At 43.0% G+C, this 14,015-nt stretch overlaps 1 protein-coding gene across 3 annotated transcripts in view; it reads right to left on the bottom strand.

The window, feature by feature from the left end:
• ESR1 (estrogen receptor 1) overlaps positions 1-14,015 on the bottom strand; it is a 347,108-nt gene that overhangs the window by 152,369 nt on the left and 180,724 nt on the right. For all 3 annotated transcript variants that reach the window (XM_084827850.1, XM_084827852.1, XM_084827853.1), the window contains one exon: positions 12,358-12,548. In XM_084827850.1, the coding sequence (XP_084683976.1) occupies positions 12,358-12,548 (191 nt within the window). The remainder of the gene's footprint in view (positions 1-12,357; positions 12,549-14,015) is intronic.

The raw sequence follows: 14,015 nt of genomic DNA, 5'->3' as shown, positions 1-14,015 counted from the left end.
AGAGAGTGGCTTACCTAAAGCCACCAAGTGGCAAAGGTGATATTTGAACTGGGGACTTCCTGATTCATAGCACAGTCCCTGTATTACTATGAACTGTAGGATGAGAAGGACACAACTTTTCACTCTCTGTTTATCATAATGAGAAGCACAGGTAGGCAATGTATAATTTTTTATAAGTTCATATTGGGGTAGTAAAGTTTGAAACTCACCAAGATCCATGGCTGGCAGAGTGAAGTGGCCAATTCAAGCTGACTTTGGGTGTCATGTAAGGGCACCAGCTTGTTATTTATTTATATTGTATTTTTAAACTCCCATTCAGTCTCTGGTGCCAAAATAACTTGGGCAGCCTTAGATACTTGACTGGATTGGGGGGTGGGGGTATTTGGTGTTCTGCTTCAGGCAGCAAAATGTGTTTGGCCAGGTGTACCAAGTTATGTAGGGTTATAAGAAAGATGTTTGATTTTTGTAATAATCATTCTGTTGAATAAGAACTCAGGCAGTCAAGTGCCTAACAGTTTGCAAGCAAATTGTGGCCACCCAAAAATAAGGTAGTGGCTACTACATACTCGGGGGACTCACTAGGTAAACAGACTAACATAAATCTGTGACATTTTTGAACCCCAAACTGCCTGACAAGAACTTACGAGTTTATAGAACATTGGTGTTGGTTAAGGCTAACACAGAGAGAGAGATTGGTAGGAAGGATCTAAAGAAAGCAGAAGTCAGGCCGACTGAAGCCTTTCTCATGGGTGTGTTTGCTCATTCCAGCTCTGCCCAACCATGCAGTCTCTCCATGCACTGAATGTGGAGATCTGCAAAGGTACCTCCGTGTGAGAAGCTGCTCATGTGTAGGCACACAATGCACAGTGTCAATGCATAGCACAAGCAACTGCCCACACATAAGCATCCCTTTGCAATCAACTGTGCTCAACATACAAACATTGGGTATAGCATGGTATGCAACACTGGGTGTGAAGCCAGGAAATGCAGTCCTGTTCCATCCTCCATGCGTCATCAAACACATGGAGGACACTTCTGAATAAGGCTTGTGTGAGTCTACCAGTCAAGTCTATGGCAGGCACTGGAGAGGGAAGAAACATAAAGCAGCCTATTGATTTGCTACATAAAACATCCAGCCATAAATGATGCTGCCATTTAATTTTATTTTTTTTTAAGAAATGACATAACAAGATCATAGGGGTTGTCCAGAAAAAGATTCCTCAGTTTCATGGAAGTGAAATTACTAAGTGTAACAGAAGAACTTGCAGCACAAAACCCTAACTTGCTGTTTGTAAAAACACACACACACACACACACACGCCCAAAACCCCAACCAGCTAAAACTGTATCTTAAAAAGCAACTGCATTTAAAACAGAGATCAGGAATATTCAGTGTTTTAGGCTCTTTTACCATCTGTGCTCTTAAGAACTGAGTAAAGGGATTTGGAAAAGGTTTATTTGCTTTTGTGTTAGCTGTTTATGTTAATACTCCCCAGAACTCAAGAGCTGCAGCAGTATAATGAAGCATGAGTAGTTTTTGTCTTGGCTCAATGGAAACCCTCAATATAATAATGCTAAGGGCTGCCCAGACTGAAGAGGAGTTAAATTACACCACTTCCGTTTGCAGCATGCCAAATATGTGCTGTCAAATCTTCAGTCAACTCGAAGATTTGGCAGTGGCCACTGCTGATGATGTGCGTGGGTATAATAGGTTGTGCTCTTACCATTCCTGTGCCACTGACTGCCACCCCTACCCCCCAAATGTTCACCTTATTAAAGAAGGCTTATTTGAAAAGACAATGAACTCAGGTGAGCCTATTTCCCATGTGAATTTGCATGTGCATGATTTTTCCTCTCTTATTAATTGAGAATCACTTGCGCTAATAACACAATGCCAGCACTATTTGAAATCCATCAGAATCATGCAGTTTGATTGGTTCTCCTGCCCTAATATAAAACACTGTAGGAATGTGCTTAGACCCTAAGGGGAAGACCTCACATTACATGCAGCCACATGTATAGTTCTGTAATGTTTTCTTCTCTTAAAAAGTCTGTGGGGTTTTAATGGAGGAACAGAGGGTGGGGAGTGACTGCTTAGCCCTTTCCCTTCTGGCCATTTTTCTGCTCAAACTGACATCTCCCCAAGCTGTAGAGAGAAAAGCAGCTTGATGGGAAGTGGGTGGTTTTGAATAGAAAATGACCAAAAGGGTGAGAGTTAAGCAACCTCTCTCCCGTATCTGCTGTTCCTCCAACAGAATCTCAGAAGAAGCTTTTGGGTTTTTTAAAAAGTCAGAGAAAAGATATACATGGTTGCAAATCAGACTAGGGATGTCCAGTGCTGGGAATTCCATTCCATTTAAGCCCGATGAGGTTTTGCAGTGTGGAATGTAGCAGATTCTTTCCTCCCAATTTTGGAAATTTCTGCATTTTTTTCAAGTTGTAAATTTGCGCAAATGGGTTGTTTTTTATTTTTAGGGTCTTTGAATGTACACAAATGGGATCATAATTTGTTTTTGTTTTTTTTAATTTATTTGGTGGCCTTTTGCAAGTCTGCCTATCACCCTTGGGAGTCGGGGAAGTGTTGAAAGGGGTGAGGACACTGCCAAGTGTCAGTTCAAGACTTAATAGCCAGAGGATGATACCATTTTTACAACAGAAATACATAGCGGATAGGAGGAGTTGCAAAAGACCACCAATAACATTTTTTTAAAAAAGATCCTTCTTGTGCAAATTTAAATACCTGAAAAAAACATGATCCCATTCATTTGCGCAAATTGCTGCTGCCATTAAAGAAATTCCAAAATCTGTGTATTGGATCAACTCGCTAAAGATTGAGTTGACGCCAGCAGGGCGAATGGAATGAAAACCACCAGGGCTGATCCAGTAAAATCCTTCGAGATTTCACTCCCAAAATGGAATTCTCATACATCCCTATATAACGCTGAGTTTGTCCTAACCCTACCTATGACACGTTTCTGATGAGAGGCAGTTCAACCACTGTGCAACAACCAAGAACATCTCTCTATGTGCCTGACTTTGTTACAAGGTCTTGCAAACTGTTTAGGACTTTGTCAGTCATGACCTATGATGCCAGAGTTAAAATAAGCCATACCATCCTCTAAGCCACTCCCAGTTAACTCTTGATTTTGACACCATTTCCTAATCCCCCACCTCCCCCCCTGGAATCACAAAGTTATTGTATGGAGAAATGAATTAAGAACTATATTGTGCTTCATACGATGAAAATGGCTGCATAAATTATAAACAATAATGATAAACAAATTAAATCCACGCAGTTCTACTACAATCTGAAGAAAAAGGTCTTAGAAGAAATTGGGCTTATGCGTGTTTCTGAGCGTGGGGAGTTCCAGAAGTATAAAGTAACAGCTTGTGTTTCCATTCCGTTCTCCCTTGATGTTTGTACCTGGCAGAGTTAGCACGTGGGTGCCAGGTCTGAAGAACTATACACAGTACACAGAAAGTACACAGAAGAACTATACAGGAAAGATCTTAATGTCCCTGACAGCCATGATAGTGCGGTCACTGAACTTGAGCCGGACATCCTCGAGAGTGAAGTCAAGTGGGCCTTAGGAAGCATTACTAACAACAAAGCTAGTGGAGATGACAGTATTCCAGCTGAGTTATTTAAAATCCTAAAAGATGATGCTGTTAAAGTACTGCATTCAATATGCCAACAAATTTGGAACACTCAACAATGGCCACAAGACTGGAAAAGGTCAGTTTACATTCCAATTCCAAAGAAGGGCAACGCCAAAGAGTGTTCAAACTACCGCACAATTGCGCTCATTTCACATGCCAGCAAGGTGATGCTCCAAATCCTACAAGCTAGGCTTCAGCAGTATGCGAACCGAGAACTACCGGAAGTACAAGCTGGGTTTCGAAGAGGCAGAAGAACTAGAGATCAAATCGCCAACATTCGCTGCATCATGGAGAAAGCAAGAGAATTCCAGAAAAACGTCTATTTCTGCTTCATTGACTACGCTAAAGCCTTTGATTGTGTGGATCACAACAAACTGTGGCAAATTCTGAAAGTGATGGGAGTACCAGACCACCTTACCTGTCTCCTGAGAAACCTGTATGAGGGTCAAGAAGCAACAGTAAGTACCAGACATGGAACAACTGAGTGGTTCAAAATTGGGAAAGGAGTACGACAAGGCTGCATATTGTCACCCTGCTTATTTAACTTATATGCAGAGTACATCATGAGAAATGCCGGGTTGGATGAATCAGAGGTCGGAATTAAGATTGCTGGGAGAATTATCAACAACCTCCGATATGCAGACGATACCACCCTAATGGCAGAAAGCAAAGAGGATTTTAAGAGCCTCTTGTTGAGGGTGAAAGAGGAGAGTGCAAAAGCTGGTTTGAAACTCAACATTAAAAAAACTAAGATCTGGCATCTGGCCCTATCACTTCCTGGCATATAGAAGGGGAAGAAATGGAAGCAGTGACAGATTTTATTTTCTTGGGCTCCAAGATCACCGCAGACGGTGACTGTAGCCATGAAATTAAAAGACGCTTGCTCCTTGGGAGGAAAGCTATGGCAAACCTAGACAGCATAGTAAGAAGCAGAGACATCACCTTACCGACGAAGGTCCGTCTAATCAAAGCTATGGTTTTCCCAGTAGTAATGTATGGCTGTGAGAGCTGGACTATAAGGAAGGCTGAGCGCCAAAGAATGGATACTTTCGAACTGTGGTGCTGGAGAAGACTCTTATGAGTCCCCTGGACTGCAAGGAGGTCAAATCAGTCCATCCTAAAGGAAATCAACCCTGAGTGCTCATTGGAAGGACAGATACTGAAGCTCAAATATTTTGGCCACCTAATGCGAAGAGAAAACTCTCTGGAAAAGACCCTGATGCTGGGAAAGACTGAAGGCAAAAGGAGAAGGGGACGGCAGAGGATGAGATGGCTAGATAGCATCACCGATGCAATGAATATGAACTTGAGCACGCTCCAGGAGAGAGTGCAGGACAGGAAGGCCTGGCGTGCTATGGTCCATGGGGTCACGAAGAGTCGGACACGACTGAACGACTGAACAACAACAAGCCAGGTCTGAATGACCAAATACATAAAGAGTACTCTTGCTCAATTCATTAGTCGATACAACCTTTGGCATCTTCCTCTCCGAAACTAGAATTCAAAGGTGATTCACAAAATTCTCAGGTACCATACATCAACTTTTTGTAATCAGTTTATCAAAGGCTTCTAAAAGCTTTAATACTATTTTCTTTGCTGATCGCAAAAGCTGTAGAAATATGGAAAAAGCTATATAAAAATATTTCGTACTATACAAGGTTGAAAGCTAGAGTGTAGGAATGATTGTCAACAATTGATTTTCAAGTACATCAGGAGCTGAATAATGAACACCAAGTATTTCTCCCATACAAGGAAGTTTGAGAAAGGGCATTAATCTGATTGCATATAATGTCTAGATTTTTTAAAAAAAATAGAGGCAGAACAACTGAAGATTTGAAACCATCCTTTGGTCCACCTTCAGAAGAAGGAGGGACTAATAATTCTGGCCAACTGACAGAATGCTAAGAATGTATAGCTCAGAGTTACATATATAACACAGCAACAACAACTGCACCTTATGGGAGGTTGCTGTTTCCCGCCTCCCAGCTGAGCAGGGCAGAGCAGAGCAGAGCAGAGCAGAGCAAGCTGCTCCAGCTGGTCCAGGGACTACAGAAGCAAGCAAGCTCCCAGAGAGCGAGCAACCAGAGCGAGCAAACAGGGGGAGCAAACAGGAGTTGGCCAGGGGAGTTCGGCAGGGGAGGTCAAGGGGGAGGCCCCTAACATTTTTTTTCCATTTTTTTAATTTTATTTTTAACTAACTTTTTTCCATTTATTTGTCTTGTAACACACACTTTCACACAAGTGGGACTCTGCTTTTAACCTCTACTGAGTACAGGAACAGGCACAGACTAGTCTAGAACAATCACAAAGCTAGACACCAAAAGGGAAAAGAGGCTATGGAAGGACAAGACTCTCCAGTGGTGGTGACGTGCAAGGTGTGTGCAATGTTTGTTTTCTTGCCTGAGAACAACATGGCCTACACCTGCAACAAGTGCAAGTTGATCACACTGCTGGAAGAAAAAGTAAGTGGACTGGAGCGGCGACTGTCAACCCTCCGGGGAATAAGAGAACACGAAGAGTTCTTGGACAGAATGGGGGAACTACAGCAGCAAAAGGAAGACAAGAAGCTTGAAGAGCAACAGCAAGATGAGGCAGTGGGAAATGCTGAGGTGAAGAAAAATGGGAGTAGAGGATACTCCTTGGAAAAGGGTGACAGTTAGGAGAAGAAGAACTAGACGCCACTCTCCACCAGTGGAAGCAATGGAGCTATGGAACCGATTCCAGGTACTTGCGGATGAGACTGGAGGACAGCCTGCAGAGGAAGAATCACAGGGGAACCTACATGAGAGTGAGCAAGAGGCTGAAGGTCAGTCAAACAGAGGCGATGAAACCCAGGCCTACAACAACAAGAAGAGAAGAGTGGTAGTAGTGGAAGACTCCTTGCTGCGTGGGATCAAGACCCAAGTATGTCGCAAAGACCCATGGACTCGCCAGGTATGTTGTCTCCTGGGAGGACGAATTAGAGACGTGACTGAAAGGTTGCCTGCACTCATAAAGCCCACTGACAGGTATCCCTTTCTTCTCATCCATGTGGGAACAAATGACACTGCCAAGCGGAGCTACGAAGAAATCACGTCAGACTTTGAAGCTCTGGGAAGGAAACTCAAGAACTTTGGGGCCCAGATAGTTTTCTCATCCATCCTTCCAGTAATTAGAAGGGGGATAGAAAGGGAACGAAAAATACTCCGGGTGAATGACTGGCTACAAGGGTGGTGCCGACGAGAGAGATTTGGATTCTGGGACCACGGGCTACACTTCCTGAAAGATGGGCTGTTGGCAAGGGACGGGTTGCACCTCACAAAGGATAGGAAGAATGTGTTTGGCCACAGCATGAAGAACTTCATCAGGAGGGCTTTAAACTGAATCCTACGGGGAAGGGAGATGTAAAGTTGGGGGTAACAATGGATGTAGGCTCATGTACTGCAATGGAGAGAACAGCTCTGATAGTGCCCAATAATAGTCTTCAGACACATGTAGGAAGAAAGCCAGACTATGAAGCACATGGTCTTCGATGTCTATATACTAATGCCCAGAGTATGGGAAACAAACAGAACGAACTGGAACTCTTAATACAGGAGGGAAATTATGACTTGATAGGTATAACTGAGACTTGGTGGGATGACTCTCATGACTGGAATACAGCAATTGAAGGATATAACTTGTTCAAAATGAACAGGAGGAACAGAAAGGGAGGTGGGGTTGCACTGTATGTGAAAAATACATGTCTCTGCACAGAAATACAGGAGGATGAGCTTGGTAGCCCCATCGAGAGCATCTGGGTTAAAATAAATGCAGCAAAGAATAAAAGGAACCTGGTGGTCGGAGTCTACTACCGGCCACCCAACCAAGGAGAAGACAAGGATGAAACTTTTGAAAAGCAAATAGCCAATGTTTTAAGGAAGCATGATGTAGTAGTAATGGGGGACTTCAATTTCCCCGATATTTGTTGGGAGACAAATTCTGCAAAACATGGCCCCTCCAGGAAATTCCTGACTTGTGTGGTGGATAACTTCCTCCTACAGAAAGTAGAGGAAGGAACTAGAGGATCGGCTATCCTTGACTTGATCCTAACCAACACAGATGACTTAGTGGATAAAGTAGCAGTTACAGGAACTCTGGGGGAAAGCGACCATGTTGCACTTGAGTTCTTGGTTCTAAGGGAAGCAAAAGCCAAGTGTAGTCAAACACGTACCCTGGATTTTAGGAAAGCTGATTTTAATAAACTCAGAACAATGATCAGTAAGGTCCCATGGCAAGCGACGCTAACGAGAAAAGGAGTCCAAGATGGGTGGGAGCTTTTAAAAAAGGAAATTCTCAAGGCACAATCACAAACAATTCCAACAAGAAGAAAAGGTGGAAGACAACAGAAGAAGCCAATGTGGCTTCACAAAAAGCTTAGGGATGACCAGAAAACAAAAAAGGACACATATAGGAAGTGGAAGGAAGGCCAAGTAACAAAGGAAGAGTACAGGCAGGTAGCACAGAATTGCAGGGATGGCGTCAGGAAGGCTAAAGCTGAGAACGAGCTGAAGCTAGCGAGGGATGCTAAAAACAACAAAAAGGCTTTCTTCAGCTACGTGCATAGTAAAAGGCAGAGGAAAGAAATGGTTGTTCAGCTATTAAATAAGGATGGCAAAATGATAACAGATGACAAAGAAAAGGCAAAGGTGCTCAATTCCTACTTCGGCTCAGTCTTTTCCCAAAAGAGGGTCTATGATAGGGATGTACGAAAGTTCCGCCACGGATCTCGGGGAGGCCGAATGCCAGCACATTCGGCCCCCCGAAATCGGTGGCGGAATGGCCCGCCACCCCCCCGCCACCCCCCCAGGACGGGACTTACCTGGGGCGGATCTTCCTGGAAGCGGCAGCTCTGGCAGCGGCTCTAGCAGCGGTGCGGCAGCGGTGCAGCTGTGGCCGCTGCGGCAGCCGGTCTTCCGACCGGCCGCCGCCGCCGCCGCCACCATTTCCAGGTTTAAAAAAAAACAAAACAAAAAAACATGATAGGCTACGTAAAGATTGATGTAGCCTATCACGGCTAGATTTTTAAAAAACACCATGATAGGCTACGTAAATGTTTACGTAGCCTATCACGGCTGTCTTAAAAAAACAAAAAAACCCCGCGCGTACGCAAATGGTGGCGCCCATTGGCGCCGCCATTTGCGTTCCTTATTTTGGCATGTCTTAGTATATGTAAACATTTACGTAGACTAAGACGGCGAAAATAAGGGGAACGCAAATAGCGTAGATGCTACGCTATTTGTGTTCCCCTTATTTTCACCGTCTTAGTCTACATAAATGTTTACGTACACTAAGACGTGCCAAAATAAGGAACGCAAATGGCGGCACCCATGGGCGCCGCCATTTGCATACGTGTGTTTTTTTGTTTTTTGTTTTAATCAGCCATGATAGGCTACGTAAACATTTACGTAGCCTATCACAGCTGACTGCAGGGACACAAACGGCGGCGTCTATGGCCGCTGCCATTTGCGTCCCTGCTAGCCAGCGGCCAGATGTCCGGCTGCTGGCAGAGCCGGCCGGCAGCTCTGCAGAATCGCTGCGGAGCACAGCCGGCTGGCCAGTATTCTGGGGGGGGAGGAACGGAGCGCCTCCCCCCCCGGCGAGGATTCCGGGGGGAGGGACGGAACGCCTCCCCCCGCACCATCAGCATAATCCCTGGAAGGTAAGTACCTTTCGTACATCCCTAGTCTATGACCCCCCTGGCAAAGGCGAAGCGCATGCTGAAAGGGCAGGATTGCAGACTGAGATCAATAGGCATACGGTCAAGGAACACCTAATTACTTTGAATGAGTTCAAATCTCCAGGGCCAGATGAACTGCATCCTAGAGTAATAAAGGAACTGGCAGAAAAACTCTCAGAACCGCTGTCTATTCTCTTTGAGAAATCATGGAGGACAGGGGAAGTGCCAGATGACTGGAGGAGGGCTAATGTTGTCCCTATCTTCAAAAAGGGTAAAAAGGAGGAACCTGGGAACTACAGACCACTCAGTCTGACATCAATCCCAGGGAAAATTCTGGAGCAGATGATAAAGCAATCCATTTGTAAGCACCTTGAAAACAATGCCGTGATTACTCGAAGCCAACATGGATTTGTCAAAAACAAGTCCTGCCAGACAAATCTGATCTCATTTTTTGAGCAAGTAACCTCCCTTGTAGACCGTGGGAATGCTGTAGACATCATATACCTCGACTTCAGCAAAGCTTTTGACAAAGTGCCCCATGATCTCCTGATGAGCAAACTAGATCAAAGTGGGCTAGATGAAACAACAATCCGGTGGATCCACTTGGCTACAGAATCGGACTCAAAGAGTGCTTATCAATCATATTCGATGATTCTATGATTCTATGTAGACACAGAATATTTGTTTCAGAATTCTACATACATACAAGATCCTTTGTGTTCCTAAGTTCTATGGGAGAGGTTCAAGTATGCGTATATATTACTAAAGTTTCATGCTCTTTCCATTTAGGAAAACATACTTAACATTAGTGTAGCACTTTCATTGCTTCATGTGTATTATCTAGTTTGTGATTCTTAGAAGAGCCCTTGTACAACAGTCCTTGTACTGATCTACCTTTTACAAGGTAGGTCAATATTGTACAAGATAGGTCAATATTATCATCCCCATATTGCAGATGGGGAGAATGAAGCTGAGACAGGGTGGCTGGCATAAGGCCACCTTGTGAATTCATGGCAGAGACAAGATTTGAATCAGGGATGTCCTGATTCATTGCTCCATCTCTTAGCCATGATGCTAAACTAAGCTCCCTCAAGGGATCAATATTGACTGTATGGTGTTTTCAATGGAATCCTGAGTCAGGATTTTGATCTCACAAAGACTTGAAAAGAAGACAGCATCATAGGGTGCATGCTTAAAATCTGTGTTTACATTTAGGAAGAAAAAGAAGGTATTGATTTTAAATTAGGTATTATGTTTTGATCCCAAGCAGAATTTTCACTTATCAGGCATTCTCTTATGTTAAGACTGCTATAATACACTAACAGAAAAGAGCAATGCATTCCAAAAGGGAAAGTGCAAAATAAGGCACCATTTAGTGGCAATTGTGGGATATTTGTGGGTAAAGTGGATATTACATTGTGGTGAGATTGTGCAATTCTCTCACTGAAGGCTCCTTCACACTGAGCTTTTTTCCTACAATTGAGATTGCTCCTTCACAGAAGTTTGCGGGCTCTTTACATGAAACCGTGATCATTCAAGGCATCTCCTTCACTAAATGCCCTTTGTTCCATTTTTAAATAGATCGCAGATAATGAGCTATTGAATTGCCCCATTGTGTTCCACTTCAGTTCCCTCCATGAAAAGAGGAAAAGCAGCAAAAAGAGAAGCAAGATCAATGAAAGATAATAGAAGACTCAGATATAGGGAGAAGGAAGGGGAAGGGGTTGGGGGAAAAGGAAGCATGTAAAAAAGGGAGTCGTCGTGATCCTGCATTTAAAATGGAAGCAGAAAGCCCCATTTTAAATGCAGGATTTTAGGCTGGTGTAGAGATGCCCTGAGAGAGAACTAGGACAAGCAATTTCCTTTAAAAAGGAGTGACTCAATGTCCAGGTTGCTGCTCTCTACATGGGAAGTATCAGCTTCAGAGAATGGTGGAATGGCATCATCATAGGGAGGGCATGCTTCCAAGAGACAGAGGAATGGGAATTGGACAAGGCAATGCAAGTAGGAATCTTATTTAAAGACTATATTATAGGCCATGGGAAGACAAGGCTGAGTGACTGGATGGCTACAATCTGTTGAGCCTATGAACAGAGAAGGGATGACTGGGCTAATGGGACTTTCTTGGGTCAAGCTTTGCTAAGTGGACAGAAATTCATGTTTTTGTTTCTTTCATATACTTCCTTCTTTCTTTGTATGTCCTCCATTTAAGAATATATGACATCAGGACAGGAAGTTCCCGTTTGTACAGGAAGCCTGCCCAAGACATTTTGATGCCTTAGGCAGAGAAAAATGTCATGCCACTAATATGGGACACAGAACCTTGGGAAGTTGTCCTACGCAAGTCCCACTGAAATGAGCAGTAGCTTCACAAGAGCACTGTATACTTGCACGCTCCTCTAATTCCTGTACAGATTGTCTTAGAGAACCTTCCAATTGAATATCCCACCTGGATCAGATTTATCTGTTACCCATACCTTAAGTGGCCACCTCACCTTGCCTCACAAGAGGGACGCCTCTAGGGAGTTTGGGATTGCACTTTCTGTAATACTTTTATGCATATTGGGATAAGAGTATTACACAAAGTAATACTTGGGATAGAATGAGCAACACAGCAAAATAAACAAGTAATATTGACACAGAGAATTAAGTTTGCTCTACTAATTTGTGAAATACTTTAACTTAAAATATGGAAAGCAGAGCTTTTTGCACTGTTTTCTTTCTAAATCACACAGCCTTTAAAACCACAGGCTATTCAAACAAGCAAAAAATATATGTTGGACAACACAGTGGGGTTGTTTAAATTTTCCCCATATTTTTTGTTTTGTGTTTCAAATACACCTTACCCCCTGAAATATCCTTAGAAATGTAGTTTAGGATTATTAGGTATATAATTATTATCATTGTAGACCTATAGTCACAGCCTTTATACTGCTTCACAAGGCCCTCATTAGTTGATCACAAGTAAGGTATTCACTGGCAGGCATCAATGTTATTACCTTGAATACTTCTTTTGAAGAAGGCTTTGCAACCTTCGCAGGACCAAACACCATAATGGTAGCCTGAAGCATAGTCATTGCACACAGCACAGTAGCGGGTCTCCTTGGCAGATTCCATGGACAGGCTGGTCTTTTCACTGGTGCTGGACATTCGCTCCCTGCCACCGTGACGTCTGTTATCTGAGCCTGGCCTGAAAAATTGAACATTCAGTGAGCTCAGTGGCACTAGCCATGCTGTCAAAACTCATAATTACCTTCCTGTTTCAGTCAAGAAAATGAAATTGCCTAGCTAATAATGCTTGGCAATTAATTATTAGAGAATATCAAATCCATTTGTCACTGACATCAGACACAAAATTTAGGGCGTCACCCTGCTTGATTTGTGTGCTGAGAACAAGATGCAGAGCAACACTATTGGAACCCCATACAGAACAACTTTCCCTCCCTCACCATGCTGCTTTACACACAGAGATTACATCACAACCAAAACATTTACTTCAAAGGAGGAACATGGATGCCCTGCTCCTCCCATTTGTTTGCCTTTGGCAAACTGCTTCTTTTATTTGGGTAGGTGAGCCTGGGAAAATCTCTTGTTAAGCTGGATACAATTCAAACTCAAGATGGGGGCTTTTTTTGAGTGGGAGGAGTTTACATTTTAAGCTCCCCCCGCCAGTACTTCAAAATATCACACCATCTCTACCCATCTCTAAGCAGGGTCTGAAAGCAATAGTCCACCCCTGCTCTTGTCTCTTTACCCATCATGCCTAATAGCAGGTGATGGACCTATTATCCAAGAATTTGTCTATTCTTTTAAAGCCTTCTAAGCTAGTGGCCATCACCACATCTTGTGGCAGTCAATTCCATAAATTAATGATGCATGGTGTGCCAAAGTACTATCTTTTGTCTGTCTTGAATCTATTGCCAATCAATTTCATTGGGTAACCCTAAGTTCTAATATTACAAAAGAGGAAATAAAGGTTTTTCTCTATCCTCTATAGTTGGTGGTATCCTACACTGCCCCCATGCTAGAGGGGCGTATCTCTGGAGCAATAGGAACTAGCAGTTCCAGAAATGAGCAGAAATGGGGCAGGTCAGCAGAGCTCCCAGAGAGCTCTGTTGACCTGTTCTGATCCAGAAACAAGTGTTTCTGCTCATCTCTGGGATTGTTTCAAACACTGCTTGTTCCTGTTGCAGTACTGGTACATCCCACTGGTTCAGCAGAACTATTGGATTTGCAGCTGCAGTGTAGGATACTACCCACTGTCATCTTTAGTCATATTCTTGCTAAATTTAAAAGAAGCAAACACTTTAGACTTCTCTCAGAGGCAAGGCGCTTCAACTCCTTGATTCAACATCTCAGTTGTGTGCCTTTATTTATTTGTTTGTTTGTTTGTTTATTTCATTTCTATACCACCCAATAGCCAAAGCTCTCTGGCCAGTTCAGAAAAATTAAAACCAAAAAGCATGCAATAAAACAATATAAAATATAAAAACATTAAAACTACAATATAACAATACAACCAGAAGAAAACCAGAAGAAAACCTAGCTGTAATTCAGAGATTTAAAATACAGATTTAAAACATTAATAAAGGATACTGAAATCCCATACCATTAGAAACCATTAAACTACTAAGTAAAGCTGATGAAGAATTATTCA

Source organism: Heloderma suspectum, chromosome 1 (genome assembly GCF_057233095.1).
Source record: "Heloderma suspectum isolate Gila_16-S chromosome 1, 16-S_ref, whole genome shotgun sequence".
NCBI lineage: Eukaryota > Metazoa > Chordata > Lepidosauria > Squamata > Helodermatidae > Heloderma > Heloderma suspectum.
Note: the sequence above shows the minus strand (reverse complement) of the source record. Positions and strands in the feature narration are given on the sequence as shown.